This window comes from Barbus barbus (genome assembly GCF_936440315.1).
Source record: "Barbus barbus genome assembly, chromosome: 21".
Lineage (NCBI taxonomy): Eukaryota > Metazoa > Chordata > Actinopteri > Cypriniformes > Cyprinidae > Barbus > Barbus barbus.
The window spans coordinates 24,950,869-24,971,301 of record NC_136749.1 but is presented as its reverse complement, the minus strand read 5'-3'; the positions used below and the strand labels follow the sequence as shown (position 1 = coordinate 24,971,301).

The following is a 20,433-nucleotide window of genomic DNA, read 5'->3' as shown; positions in this document are numbered from 1 at the left end:
AACCACACTAAGTACACACTGAACAAATAAAGAGGATTCATATGCAATAGTTTGCAATGGTATTTTGCAATACTAGCTGCTAATTCCAGCCTTTATCTGACCCACAAACACAGAAAGACTGATGATAAATGTGCAGAATACTTACACTGTGTAACAAATTGTCAGCCCCCTTAAAATCCATTCAGATTAGTTGTATGTGAAGATGCGAAATGAATAATTATTGATTGTCTTGAGACATTTTCATTTCGTTTTTCAGTTTGTTTCCTAGCAAGAAGAAGTCGTGCTGCTCACAAGACTCCACCTCCACAAAATATGAAGAGAATGATTCTTAAACATCACATGTAAACATAGGGTGAATTCCGGTTATACAGATAGGATTTTATAGGATAGGAACAAACATTCTATATGTTAAAAGTTTTTGAAGAGTCTTGCTGATGTTGAGCCATTTTGAGTTAAAAGGGTCAACTCAAAAAAGTTAGTATGGCACATTAAGCAATGATCATGAGCATCGCTGTTCTACGACAGTATCAGAAAAGCCCAGTGGTTAAGGCGTTAAACTTAACATCTGATGTTGAGATTTCTGGTGATGTGGGTTCAATTCCCACTTCTTATAAGATTTTTGGAGTGACAGGACTAGATTACCCAGCTTCAGTATCAGAATAAATAATCAACAAATGATTAGTAAATAGGTAAGTGATAAATAAGTGAGTCAACATCATAATGTAAATGCAATTTTGAAACATCAAGAGCAATGTAAAATCTGATCACAGTAATTGTTTTCTTGTTAAAATACAATACAGGGAGCCTAGCTTAAATGCCTTTATTTAAATTATAATAATATATAATTAAATAGTTAAATGTTGGGATAAAAACACAGAATAATGTAATATGACATTATGTTAACAGACCTTTATCCAACTACTGTAGCCTATATGAAAGGATAATGAATGCAGAGGACTTCTCAACCACTAGGGGGTGTTGCAGTACAAAGATAGAAAGGATTATTGCATTCTCTGCTTGGCATCAGTTATGTGAAGTATCTGGTGAAAAAAACGATAATTAAAATAATTAATAAATAATCGAGCCGATATCAGCCATAATGTGAAACTAAGAAATTACTCTTTTATTTAAAATATCCAAATATTTAAAAATTACAATCTGTCTTTTCAGATCTCTTTTTGTTTTTGTCTTTTTCAAAGCCTTTTTCATAATCAGTGATATTAGTAGTCATGCATAGTTGTGCCTAAAAGTTTTTTTTTTTTAATAAAACAAAACTTTTATCTATTACTCCATCAATAACAATAAATAAAGAAATAAATTGTCATAGACTGGGACAAGAACACTTTAGCAGTTGAGCCTTGTTTTGTTTCAGTCCCCATTTGCCACAACAAAGGACAAATTTAGAAAGAATTGTTGACAAAAATATATAGTGACCAGTTACAGCTGCGATATGCAATATGATGGACCTTCATTAGGCATTAAAAAATTCTTCAGTGGGGAGCTAAACTAAAACTGAATAATGATGCAACAGAAAATATTGACTTCAAGTTCAAAACTACAATACGTTTAGGGTCTGCAAACAGTTTGAAAATGTTAGAGCACCTAAAATAGTATATATATATATATATATATATATGTATATAAACAATATGTACATAAAACATTTCCTCAAGCTATAAGTAGCTATTATTTGTCATCCGCTTTATTATTGCAGAGCTAGCAAATACTTGCAGGACTGGCAACTACTAGGATGAAGTTTAAATAATGATCTGCATAATGCAATAACGTTTTTAAATGAAAGTTATTATAAACTTTCTATATTGTGTCTCTGAGTTTGCTAGGAGTCAGTGGTCAGTCTGTAAAGGTTAAGGACCCCTGGGCTGTTGAGAGGCGGGATAGTTCCTCATTAATATTCATATACGAGCGTCGTTCCGACGACGTGATTGGCTAGAAAGAAAGCCGGTCGCTCGAGAGTGAGCGAATGGAATCCCCTGTCAATCTCCAAAGGGGCGGGATTTGCCAAGCCCATATATATGTAAAAATACCATTCACACGCTCTCAGTGGTTGTGACACGAACGAAGGGGCTTTTCGATATATCATATTCAAATCAGCCTCCGGCGAGGGACGGAAGAAGTGCACAGTTTGAACAAATGGAGGAAGATAGCACTGAACAGATGAAACCGCTCCTAACCACAGTAAGCATGAAGTTATTTGTTGTTGTCTCTTCAGATTTGAGTTGTTGCGGGAGCCTGGAGCGTTTCTGCGCGGTTCGTTTCAAAGAAAGGGAAGGGACGGGGACTGGTTTAAAGCATCACTTCCTCTGGGTTGTTAACGACCCAGGAGCATCCACGTTGTCTTAGTGGACGTCATAGGTGTTTGTTTGGAGATTGTGTGGCTGTGGAAATGCACTTTCATTGTTTTGGGGTGAGCACGCTTCTGCCAGGAAGTGTCGTTTAGATCATTGCGTCACAATAACGGAGAAAGACGACTGGGTCTCTCCATCTCTGCCACAAAACATACACCTTATAACGTTTGTTTAATGTTTTAGTGTCTTTCCTCAAAAGAATGTTAATTTTTGATGCAGTTTTAATAAACTATATACACATTTAAAGTGTAGAGTTTGGTGTTTATACCGTCTTTATGTAACTAACTTAGCAAATCATGCCAGCTAAATACTATTTAAAAACAGAAATTGTGTCCACAGTCTGTTACCATTATATTTTCCTTTTTAAAATGACTTTCTATTCTATAATTTTAAACAAGTCAAAATGACATCCTTTTATCCACTTGACATTGAAATCCACTCTTAAAATGTCAACATTAACATGAATTTGTACAGTAAACAATTGATTAATCTCTCTCTCTTGCTATTATTATTTCCATAATGTATGAGTAAGAGTGCCCTTTCCTCTGTCCCTCTCTTTCATTCCTCAGAAGCTTAATTTCCATGTAGTCATAACCACTTCAGTAAATATTTCCTTTCCTTAACAAATCATGTCAATAGATACTAACAGCCTTAATGCACTTTCAATGCTTGTGTATATTTACATACAAACAGTACTACATCATCTACAAGTAACAATAACCATAACTATTGAGTAAAGATATAGTATAAAAATTGCTCACTTAATATATAAGCTTACACTTTTTATGAGTAAGTACATAGTAAGCTTGTAGAATGATTTTAAATGGAAAACTAAATAACAGTATGCAGTGACTGACAGTCTCGATTTGCAACATCTGAGATCATGCAAAGGATTTATTAATTTTTTAATTTTATGATTGTCTTATTTACGTTCGAGTTAGCAGGGTGAATATTGTTACTTTTTATCTTTTCAAAGCAGAACATAAGGGCGTGTGTTTTCATATAAACAGTAACCAGTGGGTGCTTGCTATGCTGATTTTTCCCCCTACAGACAGTGTATTACTGATACAGAAGTACAGTGTGGTTAATGTTGTCAGAACCTCAAGATAACAATCTCTATATTGCTACTTGCTACTCTCTTTCCACAATTGCCAGTTTGTTTATGGAAGCTTATTTTTGCTACGGAATAGAAAATACAAAAGGTAATGCTGAGAAAGAAAGAAATTATGAGAGATAAACTAAGAACTGTGGAATATAAATTTGCAATTCTGAGAAGAGAAGTCAGTATTGTGAAATATAAAATCACAATTGTCAGGATTTTTACCTTTTTATTTATTTTTTTATGAAAAAAAAACAGAATTGTGAGATGTAAACTCAGACTTCTGAGAGGAAAAAGTCAGAATTGTTATATAAATTCTGAAGAATTCTAAAAAAAAGTCTGAATTAAAACATCACAGATACCATTTTTATTTATTTTTATTCTATTTTTTATTCCTTGGCAAAATAAGCTTTCATACATGTTGGTGTAGGTACACTGAAAAAAATGGTGTAGAAAGTTGTTAGTAAATTTCCCTATTAATTACAAAGACATGGCCATTAACATTGAATTAAACTTGAAATTTGGAAGCAGAAAAGTGACATGACAATTTCTTGTAAAACCTACTCTATTAATCCTTAATTTATTTACAGCTTCAAAAAATGTTAACAGTGTATGTTGTCAATATTATGTAATGCTTTTTAAGGTCCAAATGGCAAATCTGAGTCTGAGTCTGGAATCCAGATGAGGAAATGTCTGTGGGTTATTGCATAAGTATGTATATTGTTTAGATGTCTCTAAACAAAGCTAGCGTTCCATTTATCTGGAAATATTTCAAATGGCTAGTTCCTGTTATGTAACGAAGAGCCTTGCTGTGATTTCCACCTGTTGCTTACTTCACTGCTTTTCATCAGTCAGGTGTCTTCAGGACATGATGCTCCTCTGTTCTAGGTGATGAGGGAAGATTTCATGGTTCGTTGAGTGTGCGGTATCGTAACGTTACAGCACTGGTTCAGATGGTAGATTAGACAGGAAGTTTGTCATTGTTCTCTGACTGGAGGATCAGCAGCTCTCGGGGGTGCCGGGACCCTGCAGACAATGCTGTTGATAAAGCCACAGAGGGCACAGCCGTAAGCTCAGCAGGTTTGGAGTAGTTGGGGACAGTAGTATGAGGTGCTGTGACCTGTCAGCGTGCAGTAGTCAACACAGTTGCTCTGATTCACAACAAGTCTTTCAGGTCCCACTTGTTGACAACTGTTGAGAGTGGTTCTTTGACAATGCAATTCATTAACTCCGTATTGATCAGGTGAAATATTGGCACAATATGTGCATTAGCTAGGCCTACATCTGGAAACATTTCATTTTCAGGGAGAATCTGCAGAATGGATTTAAATGGAGCTGACAATACTGCAGTTTTATGATATATAATGTCACCAAAATAGTTAATAAATGAGCAGAGAAGGAGTGGGATTTTTATACAGATTTTTGTAAATCTCTAATCATAGATAAAAATAGTAAAGGCATTTATTTAGAGGTTGGTTTTGTTGTGCATTTTTGCATCATAAAATATCAATGAAATATCAGCAATCTTAGATGAGTGTTTAAAACTGTTCAGCAGTGCAAAGTTTGTTTGCCAGTGATTAGCAGCCTATTAGCTTAATCTATTTCATGTTTTTATGATTTTATCTGAGAAAATTATTTACAATAGTGCGTTACTTCAGTTTTATTTTCATAAATGGTTGCAAAATATTTGATAAATGAGCACAGAACCATAATAATTAACCAAAATATTTAATAAATGAGCACAGGAGGAGTTGGAGTTTTTTTATATGGATTTTTATAAATGACAGGCCCTCTAATCGCATGTAAAAAATAATTTGTCTACAGGGTTTCCTCAGAGGTGAGTTTTGTTGTTTATTTTTGTGTTGTAAAATATTTTATTTTTGGGGTTGTTCAACAGTGCAAGGTCTGTTTGTCAGTGCTTGATATTAGTCTGTTTTATGTTTTTATGAGCTTATCTGAGAAAGTGATTTAGATTAGTAAATGTCACATCAGTATTGTATTCATAAATAGCTGCATTGGTTTACAATGCTTAGTTTGGTGTAGCGGGCCAGGCCACAACCAAATAAGGAAAAGATATTCCCATGCAGAGCACACTGGATTGTGTATCCTTAAAGCTACTACAGTAAATGCTGAAAACATCAGAAATTTAAGATTAGAAAATCACAGATCAGACTGTGCTCTCAGACACACACATTAAAAATAAATAAGCACAGTAAAAAGTGGGAATTTCTCAAACGTTTATCATTTCTACAAACATCTCTCTTGTTGTTTTTCAGTCTCCTTTTCATGTGTTTCCTGTGTCACCTTGTATGTGTAACCTGTTACTTTTCACAATTGAATTGCCATTCTAAACCCTAGTTAATTAAGTGTGATCCTAGGTAATCCTGTTTCATGTTTCACACTGTTCATACTTAAACCCGAGTTCCAGTTTGCAAACCCTGGATTACCATGCCTATTTGCATATTCATAAGGCAGATAATGTGATTTAATGAGTATGCATTGGTGATTTAGCTGATGGCTATGGCTGTTATAAAGTTTCATGCACCATCAGTGTTTATTGGAAAGTGAGTTGTTGATATGATCTTACATTTCTTTATTTCTGGGTCACATTGTTTTAATCATTGTGATTGACGTGTCTGTAATGTAGGGCCCTATGATTTCTGCAATGCGGAAAATGTGGATGGAATCACGGAATCAGGTCATAAAAATGGAAAGAATTTTCCACATTTTTGATGAATAAATAAAAAGTAGGTCAAGTACACTTAACCAAAACGCGATGTGTTTGTGAATATTACGGAGCAAAAATATAATTTAAATATGAATCCTGCATGTTCAGCATGTCTCTGTGTGCATGAATGGCGCATTTAATTGAACTATTAAAACAAATAGTTAGTCTAGAAAAATTTAAATGGAAATAAAAACGGAAAATAACAGAATTTGGAAAAAAATGAAATGGATTAGGGCCCAAGAAATGCTTTGGCATGATTGATGCTTAGACAACAGAAATGGCTTAGGTAACTTGTTTATGTATGTTGACGTTTTAGGCACAAAACCACTTGCCCACATGAATTGTTTCAAAATTGAAATATGGTGATGTATTTTTTTGGTACATTTTGCAAATGCTTAGTACATCAACTGATAATATTCACTTAATATTAATGAGGGAATTCTTGAAGCATCCACATTTTCTTTCAGACAATCCACCTAACAATGGTTCCTCCTACATTAGAATAGGACTTTTTAAAATTTGACTATTCTTTGCTTAAACCCTCTCCATTCATACAGACTGCGTAGTATCTCAAATTTAATTACAGGCATTAACAGCTTCACTGGCTGAATGGCACTGACTTCCCACAAAGGTTACTCTGTTGTCAGGGGCAACAGTGTGCTTGCCTACTACTCGTTTAGTATGTGTACATGAAACATTTGTTCTGTTTATCACATTTGATATCACAACTTTTTGCTGGACTTTTTTTTTTTTACACTTGCTCTCAGTGCTTTTATGGAAAGAAATGTAAATTATTTCTTCTCTCTAACATTTTTTCCACATTCATTTAGCTAGCTTAAAGGTATAGTTCACCCCAAAAATGAAAATTGTCATCAAGACTCACTGTCAAGTTGTATGAGTTTATTTCTTCTGTTGAGCACAAAAGATGATCATTTGAAGAATGTTTATAACCAAACAGTTGCCAGTAGCCATTGTAGGGCCCTATGATTTCAAAGTGTGGAAAACATGGACAGAATTTTACAGTTTCTTTTGAGAAAACATTTCGTCATATCATATACAGAGACCTAAAGGTCAACCCGTCAAAATAAAAGTTTGGTTTGACCTGTGACAGAAAAATATTACTTAATGTAAAAACTATAGAGCTGCAGTCTGAACCTTTTTTTGGTTAAAAATGATCCGAAATCAATATTTGAGAAAGTACATAACCAGCCAGTGTTCAAAACTATCACCTTACTTATCGCATGTGAGGATCCTGCAGGTGGCGGCTCATTTATAGCCTTATCTCACAGCAGCTAGAATAATGAAATTTATCATTTTGATGGTGGATTGTAATCCAGAAAGGATTATGTTTATGAAACACAGGGGAATGAAATTAAATTATATTCCATTTTTAAATGTGCTTCTGCTTGCAGATAGCCAATGTGGGATTACAAAAGAATTTTAAATAGAATGTATTTTAAATGGAACCAGTTTAAAGGAAGATTAATTAGATTTTTGGATTAAAAGAATTTCTTAATATGAAATTTGAATAGTATGACAATTAGGTATTAGACTGTACAAAAATTGAAATCTACACGCTAATACTATACCCATAGTCACGCAATGCTGATGTTGTTAACATTAATAATTTTAGAACAAAGTATAACAATGATACTACTTTGCGCAGTTAGATGTGATATGAGCTAACCGATCTTTAGATTAAGGGTGAGTAAATGATGAGAATTTTGAGTGAATTATCCCTTTAAGGTGTTGAGTTTTTTAAAACAATGCAGTGATAACTAAGTGCAATGCAATGGTGAGTAAGGGGCATTTAAATTAGTCTAAGCAATCTGATTTTATATTTGATACTTGTCACACCATTTGCCTGCAGTGATGATGAAACTTCCAATATATTTTACACTGTAAGCGATGCAACAAAAATAGAACACCCCCATAATAATCAAAAGGCGTAGACACTGTGTAAATAAGAGATTCATTGTGCAGTGTAGACAGATTTGTTGATTATAATGTGATTATCCTAGCTTTAATAGTAGCCTGTGATATTGCTTTATATTTCAAACCCTGAATGTCCTTTAACACCTCAGGGCAATGGCATGCTGCCCCGGCAGCTTCCCAGCGCTCAGGCCATGTATAGCTCCAGTGCTGTTTGAACCCAAGCACTCATCCCTACTCGTGGAAAAACACATGCACGCTCACAACAACACACCCTCACACTTGGATATAAATAACACCTCATGTTTAGGTCTTTGCAACCAGGAGTGAGACCCGTCCGACATCAGTATATGATAGGTGTGCACTGGCAGCGTATTGTAGGATTCACTCTCACTTCTGCTTCCTAGTCAGTGTGACATAGACGGTTTTGCTCCCGATCTTGTTAGAAGCAGACTGCCGCTTTAAGGAAGTGTGTAGAGACTTCCTCTTCCACAGATCCTGATTGTAGTTTGTCAGTCCTTTTTGATTTGTACTAAATGATTTAACGCTTCAGGTTGACCTTTGATTGTTTTTCATCATTAGCTCTAGTAGCAGACTCTTTTTATGAGCTGGCTGAATGATCAAGATTTCCGGACCTCATCATTTAACCTCTTGGGGTCTTAAGTGCTGTCTGATTTTCTCCAAGTGACGAAGTTTTAAAGTCCCTCCCCAGGGTCTGTGAATGATGCAGGACTTCTGGGGAGACGTTGTGAATCTGAGGACCACCAGAGGAGCTACGAAATTCTCGGTATGTTTTTGGGCTCACTGTTGTGTATCTAACCTAATTCAGTTTTTCTTGAGCTTGGAGCATGATTCAGATTCTACGTAGCTCATTGAATATGCTTTGGCTTGGTGTTGGTGTTTGCTCTGCGTGTTCGGTTTCAAAACATTGCCTTGGGAACACAGTATAGTGTGTTTAGTGTCAAATTTAATTCACACGAGTGAAATCTGGTGCCGTTTCATTGAAAAGAGACAAAGTTTGCCGGTGGTCTCAAGACACCTTGCCTGTCACGTGTCGGGAGGTCCACATTGTACCCTTTGCTGCGTTTTGCCCTTTGGGGTGATATCTGATGCCACGGCACTCAGGAATGTTTGGACAGAGGCCCGTGGCGGGACATGGCCACCTTGGTTTTTTTTAAATACACAGGACTCTGTGAATGTACTGGAAGAGAACATACTCATCTCACTGCATATAGTCTAGCTAGTAGCTACATGTGTATATATTTATACCATGGTCTGTCTGAATACTTGATTCTGATTGGCTGGCAGGTATATGCATTAGCCTAAGTATGGAATAATTGACAACGGGCTGTTGAATTATTAGAAAACTAATGCACACCACGAGGTGGTGATGCAGCCATGATGTGAAGCCAATCAAAATTAAGTATTCAGACAGACATCGATCTGTCTGTATTTCAAGGCATTCATCCAATTTTTCTACAACCTGAATTCTGTAAATGTTTGGATTTTTTAACATTTTGAATAAAATGAAAACTAAAAGACTTTCAAATCACATGGGCCAATATTTTATTCACAATAGAACATAACAAATGTTTAAACTGAGAAACTTTACAATTTTATGCACAAAATGAGCTCATTTCAAATTTGATGCCTGCTAAAGGTCTCAAAATAGTTGGGACGGGGGCATGTTTTCCATGGTGTAGCATCTCCTCTTCTTTTCAAAACAGTTTGAAGACATCTGGGCATCGAGGTTATGAGTTTCTGGAGTTTTGGTGTTGGAATTTGGTCCCATTCTTGCCTGATATACTGTAGGTTTCCAGCTGCTGAAGAGTTTGTGGAATACACTTAACAATTTTTGCCCCGATTTCCACAGATTTAGTCTGGAGAATTTGATGCTAGTTGCCAAACATCAGAGCCAGTCTGCAGATTTGAGTTGACAGAATCCATAGCAAATCGATTAACTTAACTTAGTGACAACCATCAGTTAATATTTAAAGTCTATTTATGAAGTATTTACAAAGACGTTAAATGTGAAAGAGCTTATAGAGAGCACACTGAGCTTAATGGGAGCAGCAACCATTTTTAATAAATTTCATGCAATATTTATTAAAATTACAGTATTTTTGCAAAATAGTCTAGGTCATGTATTAATTTCATACATATTTTAATATGAACAATTATTATTAACAAGATCTATGAAATTGTACTTTTTCTTATTAATGTCACACTGAAGCTGTGTGATTTTCATAGCTGTGCACCCTTTAAGCTCACCTCAAAATAATATGAAATCTTTCAAAATTACAGCACTGTAAAAGACAGACCAGCAATAAACTGTCAATTTATAATATTATGATGTAAAAGTACGAGCCAGTAATGCCTGTGAAGTAATATGTTAGCGTAGCACACAATCTTATACAGCTAGTCAGCTAACTGTGTTCTGTAGCATCTGCGCTATGTTGCTAAAACTATCTTTTGGATCTAATGTAATTATTTCCCACATCCAAGTTCCAGGTTATAATATGTAAAAGTTTGTGCATTAATCTCTTACAAAAAGTAGAGAAACTTACCCAAAATAAAGGCTTAAACATCTAAAAAAACGCACATTTAAGGGGCTCCTCTTTTGGTGAAAGTTTTTAGACAGCTTTCAAAATGGCCGCCAGACAGTGTGAACACATGGAGACCCATATCTCTGTGGTTAATGATCCAATTGACTTGAAATTATAGGAGGCATATAGTAACAAACGTATCAATTGGTTAAGACATCAAGTAGGATAATAAATATTTTTTTTTCTTTTCATAATCTGATCTCAAAAATGGAAGTGTGCTTAATGGGTACGTTTACCCTAGTTGCTAGATGTTCTCCCAGCTGAATCTTTTCGAAATTTCTTGCTTTTTCAGCCCTTTGTTGCCCCCATGCCAACTTTTTTGAGACCTGTAGCAGGCATCAAATATGAAATGAGCTCATTTAGTGGATAAAAGTGTGAAATTTCTCTGTTTAACCATTTGTTATCTATGTTCTATTGTGAATAAAATATGGGCTCATGTGATTTTGAAAGTCTTTTAGTTTTCTTCATTCAAAAAAAATAAAAATGTCCCAACATTTCTGGAATTTGGGTTGTACTTAAAACACTGTTGTGAGTAGGATTAATTTATTATGCATCTTATCCAATGCCTCCGTTGCTAATTCCAAAACATAATTTTAGACCTAGTAACGAGGCTTGAGCCATTGATAACTGCGGTTATAATAATGTAGTCAAGTTATTAGAGAGAGAGAGATTACTTCTCATCATGTACTGTTTGGACACCCGTGCGTTTCCCTGAAAATAATTGCACACCTTAGAACCCTTCCTCAAGCATTCTTCGGCCCTGTAGTATAAAACTGTTTAATGGACAGGTAGTTCCAAGTTATTTTAATCACGTTCTTCATTCATGTGCTGCTTTAATTGACGCACACAAACACACACACACACACACGCACAAATCACTTGCACACAGAGATTGGAGATTGCGCTGTGCTCACAAAGAAACATCCTGGAACATAACTTTGATACTGAATTGCTACACTATATTTCTCAGCAAGGAGGAATCGCTGTTTCTGAAGTAACCAAACTCACATCTGCATTGTTTGTCGAGAGATGCACAGATGCAGATAATTCACACATGCAACTGTCATCGGTCTCTCTCTCTGTCATCTCTCTCCTCTTCGTGTTGGGTGGTTCTTTGCCTCCATGTCGTGCATTAAAATTGTTGCTGTGCATTATATTTACATACAGTATATAACGCACACACACACGTTTGTTTCTGTGAATTGTGGGGACTTTCCATTAGGGCTGGGCGATATGTCAAAAATATGTTATCGATAATCGCCGCAAAAAATATCGCGATATCCGATAATATCGTCTACCCAATCCCCACCTCCAGCACGCCCCGGCCCGGCCGAGACGACATTGCCGACATGCACCATAAACACACGTTCAGTTTGGTCTTAATTATTGCGACATTAAAGTTTTGGCTTTACTTTTTCTTAGTTTGTGTTTAAACTAACAGAAAACATTAGCTTTACTGTTATGTTGGTGTTGCTAATAATCTCATTCTGTTCTTATCAAATTTGTGTTTGAAATGAATTTAGTTTTGTGAGAACTGAGAATTTTAAGTTCTTCATGGTGAAGTTGGACATTCTGGCGGTGATTGTAAGAATTCTCTTTCTTTTTGGCATTATCGCCTGTGTAGACATTTCATGATGGTAAGTTTAATTTCGAATATAACAATTTTTGCGTTGTTTTTAAACTTGTCAAGCTATAACGTAGGCTATTTGATATTTATCATGTATGACTAAAATCATGCAGGGATTAAAAACAAATTTTGAGGAAAAACGTTGAGTTTTTTTTTTTCTTTTCTGGTAGGCTAGCCTAGTTCAGAGATCTCTCTTGGCCCGTTGTTAACGAAATAAAAATAACTGATTTAAATTTCATTTTTTGTATTTTAATTTGTATAGTTTTTATTTTATTAATCAAAATACAATGACCACAATATAATTTTCAGTGTTGGGCTGCCGAAACTCATGTTGAGCTGAGATAGGCCTAGGCTAGTAGGCCTACTATAATGCCTTAATCTGTTTGCAACAAAACGTTGTAGTTTTGTTGCAAACGAATTAAGAATTTATAGTGCTATATCTCAGCTTAATTAAACAATTATACTGTATACACTGTTTAAAAAAATCTGTAAAAGTAGGGCACTATGTGCGCTGTATGAATAGGCTGTGAAGGAATTTGCGTATTTTATTAACTGTCATGTTTGTGGTTTTTCATCATTATACATTTTTCTTTGATTAACATTAATGACTGGCGGCTGCTGTCAATGCATGGATCCTATACACCCTTGTATTCTTTCTCAACTCTTTACGTTCACTTAAGACGTTACCGATTGTATTTATGGGATATTTTGATATAATTCTGTTTGTATTTGTCCATTCAAATGTGTAAGAATGCGAGAGAGAGCTGAGTCCAGTGTTCGCGTATAAGAGGCGGATTTTGTGCGTGCGCTTTGTGTGTGTGTGTGTGTGTGCGCAGCATGGAAAACAGCGCGCGAGTGCAGAAGGCAGTTCTATTTCGTCTTCTTGCAGTTGAATCTTTTGAAATCACAACAAATGCGCATACAGGAATCGAGAAGCAGAATCGAAATTTTGACCTTTCATCTGATCTGATTTCAAAAATTGGAACAGCTTTTCAATTCCCAACCCTCTTACTCAGTGCTTGAAGTGGAAAAATAGAAGTGCAGGTACCCCCCCCCCCCCCCCTTATTTATTTATTTATTTATTTATATTAAATAAGTACTTTTTAATCATTCACAATGTATGTATATTGCCACAATTGATCGATCAATAATTAAATAAGACTACTAAATCTCCTTACATAATACATAATATACGGATCCATTCAGAATCGCTAAATCTCGGACCACCGCATAATCAGCGTTCATTTTAAAACACTCTTGCTTTTAAGCCAAATACATGCTGAAAAGAATAATTTTACTGACATCTGGACGCAAGTCACTATTCTCTCCGTAATAGCTGATGAAATCGGCCGTGTTTGAATTGTTCACTGGATCCTTGGACTTTCCAGGAGTTTACGGTTTAAAATGATGTGATTGCAAAAGCCTGCTTCTTTTCATTTTAAGATAATTAATTATTATTCTACTACTCCGCGCGCCTCCCCTGACATGCTCCCGCGCGCCTCCCCTGACATGCTCTCGCGCACCACACAATCAAGTAGATTGACTCTGCTTGCATTCATTCACGTGATTGGTCTAGATGAGAGGTGATCCCGCCTGGGTGTGATTTACATAGTTCATATATAATTTCTAATCATATATGGGATGATATAGCCTAATCACCCAGACCCTGACGATTTTACTCTGAGTACCGGCAACATGTCAGAAGTGCTGGTACGCACAAAAAAGTGCAGGTCCTCTAAAGGCTAAAATATAGAAGTGCCGGTCCACTTCAAGCACTGCTCCTACTAAATGATTTAATTCTTGCATGCAAAAAGACCTGTATGGTGACTATGGGGTCACGTAATTTATTATTATTTTTTTTTTGCAATTTGCTAGGTTTATCATTTCTTTTTTTTTTTTCTTTTTTTTTCTCGATTAAAATTGATAATCGTCTTTTACCTGACTGTTGACATCGACATCGCGATACTTACAAGACATTGTCGATATACGATAATATCGTCATATCGCCCAGCCCTACTTTCCATAGACTTCAATTACTTTTATACTGACCAAACGTTTGGTCCCCACAATGTAGCATAAACAAACACACACACACATTAGTTACTTTTTAAATTCAATTACATTTTAATTTTTAATGGAAAAAAAATGATCAAATTAGAAAAATGCAACAGAATAATTGTATAATTTTAAATAAATTTACAAGGCACTTAAGGAATTAAGAATGATACGTATAGAGGTCAAGCCACATAACACTTTATACAATAGAGATGAATACAGGAACGTAAGAGAATCAGTGACGCCAACTTCATCAATTTAAGACCAATCCAAATTTTGATGCACAGCAACTCTAAAAAGTCAATAGTGCCATTATTCAGCTCCAGTCAGTACAGTGTTAGTTGAATTCAGTTCAATAACTGTGTTATGTTTATCAGTTACAAAAGTTTAATTCCGTAATAAGCAGCTCAACTGAAGACAGTAGTGTCATTACCCATGTCAATACAGTTCTCATCCACATTGTAGTCCACAATTCAATATTACTGAATATTAAGCTCTCAGAGTTATAATGATGGTTCAGTATTTGTAAAAACTTGCTTAGGGAATAATATAAGGTTAAAAAACAGCTGAATGTCTATTTGGACATTTTGCAGGTGTACGTTCTTGAAAGTATTTTCTCTGTTGTGATGTTCCACTTACAGGTATTTAACCTCATGGATGTTTCCGGACGTGGCAGCCCTGGTACTATAGTACCACATTTTCTCACATTACGACAGCCAATGCATTATGCAAATGTCAGTTGGTTATGGCTTGATTTATTTTTACTCTGTGCTCCTTTTGAGTGAGCTCAGAAAAATGCGGCCTGAAATAGTTTCGGGGTAAGAATAGCTGTGAATGTGATCTATGATTACATCATCCTTGTCATGCAGCTGCCCAGAGGACATGGTTGCATCTATTGTTTGTTTTAAAGTTCTGAGCTGGAATGTGCAATGATAGTCAAATAGTCATCCAACAACTAACTAGTTTATTAGTAAGGTTGATTCATTTGTCTAAATTATTTTATATAATAGTTTAGACATGCTTTAATTAACATATATAATATACTGACAAAATTCTGTGCATTGTTTTAGACAGTTTGCAAGGATTCCTTTGTTAGAAAAAGTCATGAAATGAAAAGTCACCATATATGTTTTCTTATTGCATGATGATAATATTATTGTGTATCGAATACAATCGAATACATGCTCGCATTCATTCATTTTAAACAAATGTTCCTTTTTGGGTGATTTGTTCCTATTACTTATAAAACAGTTTAGATTAGCTAACTAGTTGTTCAGACAGTTTTGAAAAGTGTTTTAATTAAAGTGTTATTTTTTTATTGCATTTGATATTTTTGAGTGGTGTCACTAGAATGAAAGCGGTTACTTTGTTTTCTCACAGATCTATGCAGAGTTCTGTTTGGAGATTAGGCCTGGGCATTAGCAATAATAGGGAATTGTGGGAATTGGATTATTGTCTGGGGAACTTAAATATGCAGTAGAGGAACTTGGGCATAGTCCTGAGAATACCCTGGGTCGCATCTGGAAAAATGTCGCACAATCACCGTCTCTAAATCACCAGCTCCTTCTACAGCAACCAGCAAAATGTTCTCACGGACATGCAGATTTCTCTTGGGGAAATTTGGGACAACGTTGTCTGGTGCACTCTCGTGTCCCAAGAGTAGAATCTCTTTTAGGATGCAAGTGGAAAATGTTTCTCATTTCACAATAATCATGGTGCCCATAGTGTGTGGCTTGGTCCTGATAATGGAGGATGTGAAACTAATTTAGTTTGGGCCCAATTAAAGCTCATTAGCCACGTTTCCACTGTCAGGCCAAAAGCGGGTGTGCTAGTCCACTGTCACTTCTGGGGCTTGATCGTGCCTCGTTGGCGCTTCCTCTGGGCCAACAGCCAGGGTTTTTTTGGTCTGAGGAAAACCTTGGGCCAAAGTGGGCCAACTGGGGCTAGAGGAGTGGTGAACAAAGGCGGAGTATCTCCATGTCTGGAGAGCGTCAGCGCTGCGGATAACACCAGCATTAAAGACTTTTAAAATAATTTGAGCTCAAAACTCCGTTTCAGACAGCAGTAAGTGTTTGAAATATTTTCTTTTTTACAGTCTATGGTGGAAACGTATTGTGATTTTGGGCTCGGTGCTACAGGTCCAAGGCTATTAGCGCCGCCTGGCCCATTTAAAGCACTGGCTCGCACTGGCCCGACAGTGGAAAAGCGGCTATTGTCTTTGTATAAAGTGAGTGGGCAGTCTAACTATTATAGTCTCTCATTTACAGTATATTGTCTCTAAATGTGACTCAACCTATTAAACCCAAGTGGTTGGAAAATATTGTGCAGTAGACGACGTATTATAGACTGGAAATGGACATCTGCAGCATGCATTTAAAGAAGTTTAGTCTAAGCCCTGTCTTAGACAAAATTATACATTATTGAAATGTCCTGTGTCCTAGACCCTCATGATGGAGCATCGATAAGCAAGGGTGTAGAAACCTTTATTATTTAAGGGGGACATGACCCCCTCACTTTATAGGAGATGATCATTGTTTTTCAAAGACTCATGCCTTAATGTGTCCATGCCACGTTTCAGATCCTGCTTCTCTGCACACAAGACAGGTGCCAAAAGACAGCAGCTGTTAGATGATAATAGAGTTTCAAAGCACGCTTTATTTTAGAGACGTGTTATTATGGGCACAGGTTAAAAAAAAAAAAAAAAAAAATTTACTTCCTGAAGAAGCTTTGAATGGTGATGGTGACTGATGGCAATTTATCATATTTTTATATTTAAATGTAATTGTCCAGTAACTGATAAGCAGTAACCTTTTTTCAGCTTCTTGATACAAGTACATGATCATTACAATAAATCATCATAAAAATAAATGCACAAAAAAATGTTGTTGTTGTTATTATTATTGCTATATGATAACTACTGTTTAAAGGTGGGGTAAGTGATTTCTGGTAGCCAGTGTTTATATTTGAAATCACCAAAACAAACACGCCCCTACCCCAAAAGGGTCTCGCCCCTATTTTGATAGCTCCACCACAAACATGCGTAACGTTACGCAACCCAGGTAACTGTGTTCTGTGAAACAAAGCAAAATCAATGTTACTCACCGATCGAGAAGAAAGCAAACTCGGTGTCTGATCGCAGGCCTTCTGCTCCTTCAGTTCTCTCCAGCGCTGGAAAGCTGATCTGATATTTACACGGGCCCTACTTGACGCTCTGTGTTTTGGGCTTAGCAATATAGTTGCTGCTGCTGCTTCATATTATTAGGGACTTTAAGCAACAGCTGCGAATGGAACGGCTATGTTGACCGAAAGTAAGCTGTTACACTGCCGTAGCCAAGAACATAAAAATCATTAATCAACCGTAAACAAGATGGTGCAACACGACATTCAGTCGTTTATTTAAATACAAATGATGGATTATGAGGAGGATGTTTGGGCAATAATTACATTGTTCTCTCGACATATCTTTAGTCTCAGTGCAACCTGAGGTGCTGTTGCTAACAGCAGACATATCTTTGTACAAATGAAAAAATCGTTAAAATTAGCTTAAGTTTAAAACCTAATCAACACAGATTAAATTAAAGACTAATGGTAGAATCATATACTGATGGAATTAAATGGTATATACCATAAAACGCAACATTTAACTACATAAGCTATCACGTTGTAATGACTACAGCAAAGCAACTGCTCTCCCATAGTAGACGGTTACAGTAGAACGCCACGAAGTAGCAGCTGAAGTCACGAACGCGCAATGTGACGTTGGAATACCATTACCATTCCAATAGTGGAGGCTGCTTAAAGTCCCTATTTTTTTAATATAGCTTCGCCGCGATGATGACCCTTTCAAGTGAGATATAAGATTTGTTATGTTAAAACTCGACGCCTTTTTCCTCCTCTTGGAATCCTTGCTAAACATGCGTTGCAAATAGCAATGGTATTGTCCTCCTCTGCCACCGAGAATCCCTAACATACACACACAGTGCTGTGAAAAAGTTTTCCCTTTTTTTTTGCATAATTGTCACACTTGAATGATTGACCATCAAATAAATTTGAATATTATACAAAGATAACCCTAGTAAATACAAAATGCAGTTTTGTAATAATGATTTAATTTATTAAGGGAAAAAAGACATCCAAACCTGCCGGGCCCTACATGAAAAAGTAATTGCCCCCTAAATCTAATAACTGGTTGTGCCAGCTTTTGCAGCAACAACTGCAATCAAGCGTTTGCGATAACTGGCAATGAGTCTTTCATGTTGTTGTGGAGGAATTTTGGCCTACTCTTCTTTGCAGGATTGTTTTAATTCAGCCACATTGGAGGGTTTTCGAGCATGAATGGACTGTTTAAGGTCATGCCACATCATCTCAATCGGATTTAAGTTTGGAGTTGGCCACTCCATTTTGTTTTTCTTGAGCCATTCAGAGGTGGACTTGCTGGTGTGTTTGGGATCATTGTTCTGCTGCATAATCCAAGTGCTCTTGAGCTTGAGGTCACAAACTGATAGCCCAAAGGTCTTGGGGATAATCAAGATATTTTTTGGAGAGACATGAGACAAGCCTTTTTGTTCTTTATGGTCAGCAGTGGCTTTTGCCTCGGAACTCTCCTAAGGATGCCGTTTGTGCCCAGTCTCTTTCTTATTGTTGAATCATGAACACTGATCTTAATAGAGGCAAGTGAGGCCTGCAGTTCTTTAGATGTTGTTCTGGGTTCTTTTATGACTTCCTGGATGAGTTGTCGTTGCGCTCTTGGAGTAATTTTGGTAGGCCGGCCACTTCAGGGAACGTTCACCACTCTTCCAAGTTTTCTCCATTTGTAGATAATGGCTCTGACCGTGGTTCGCTGGAGTCCCATAACCTTATAAATGGCTTTATAACCCTTTCCAGACTGATACATGTCAACTATTTTGTTTCTCATCTGATCTTGAATTTCTTTAGATTGCAGCATGATGTGTTGCTCTTTAAGCATGCTTCACTTTGTCAGACAGGTTCAATTTCTTGAATTTCTTGATTCAAAAGGTCTGGCAGTAATCAGGCCTGGGTGTGGCTAGTGAAATTTAACTCGGCTTTCTAAAATGTTGTTTAATCGCAGTTCTTTCATAATTTAACAGGAGGGGGCAATTAATTTTTCACGTAGGGCCAGGTAGGTTTGGACAGATTTTTTGCCTTAAATGAAATCATCATTTAAAAACTGCATTTTGTATTTACTTGCATTATCTTTGTGTAATATTAAAATTAGTTTGATCTGAATCTTTTAATTGTAAAAAAGCAAGAAGTGGGCAAAAATCTTTTCACGGCACGCATTATGTGTGTGTGTATCTCAAATATTCATCATTCATTATATTCATAATTGTTGTAATGGGCTTTTATTTAATTTGGCTGTTTATGTCTGTAACTACAGTTACAGTCCAGTTACATGATGGGTTAAAGTCCATGCCAAAGTTGAAAACAAAAGTCTTAAGCCCACTTAAGGTATAAACTCTTGCACAATTCTCAATTATAGCCAGACGCAGGCAGCAGTAACTGGAATGGCACCCTCTCGTGTTGCCATGGATTGTTTGTTTACTCTGATGTGACGTGAAATCATCCTCCTTTATCTCTCTCTATTCAGGGCAATGATGAGGAGGCTGTTGTTGATCAGGGGAAAACCAGCTCTACCATCCACACAAACTTTGAAAAAGAGGAACTTGAAAGTAAGTCACTCTCTCCGTTCACATAACCCCCTTCTTTATTTACCCCTCATAATCATATGCGTTGTTTTTTTCTTATCCTCAAGCATACCATCTGGTCTTTTGGCACATGGAGGTGTACAGTAAATTTCTGCAGTGTTTTCACTCATTACTTTGGGTGTGTTTTAAAGCACAATGATTAAAACCATTCCTCCCCCTCAACCTCATTTCACTCTCTGGCTGATTTCATTGAGGTTTTGAACTTAGATGTGTCTTAAACCAGCCCCCCTTCCTCCCTGAGGGCTCTCCCATGGGTCAACGGTATGTTTCCAGGTGATTCGATCCTGCTGTCAG

At 36.5% G+C, this 20,433-nt stretch overlaps 1 protein-coding gene across 6 annotated transcripts in view; it reads left to right on the top strand.

Annotated features, from left to right (window-relative positions):
• Window positions 1–2,037: 2,037 nt before the first annotated feature.
• The window catches only part of LOC306886814 (sodium bicarbonate cotransporter 3-like), a gene marked incomplete at its 5' end in the record, with an annotated part of 45,092 nt that continues 26,696 nt past the window's right edge, over window positions 2,038–20,433 (top strand). For 2 of the 6 annotated variants that reach the window (XM_079444125.1, XM_079444121.1), the window contains 2 exons: window positions 2,038–2,196; window positions 20,022–20,103. In XM_079444125.1, coding sequence (XP_079300251.1) covers window positions 2,152–2,196; window positions 20,022–20,103 — 127 coding nt within the window. Of the gene's footprint in view, window positions 2,197–8,403; window positions 8,913–20,021; window positions 20,104–20,433 lie in introns of those variants that run through there. The other 4 variants (XM_079444123.1, XM_079444124.1, XM_079444122.1 and 1 more) reach the window with 4 other exon arrangements.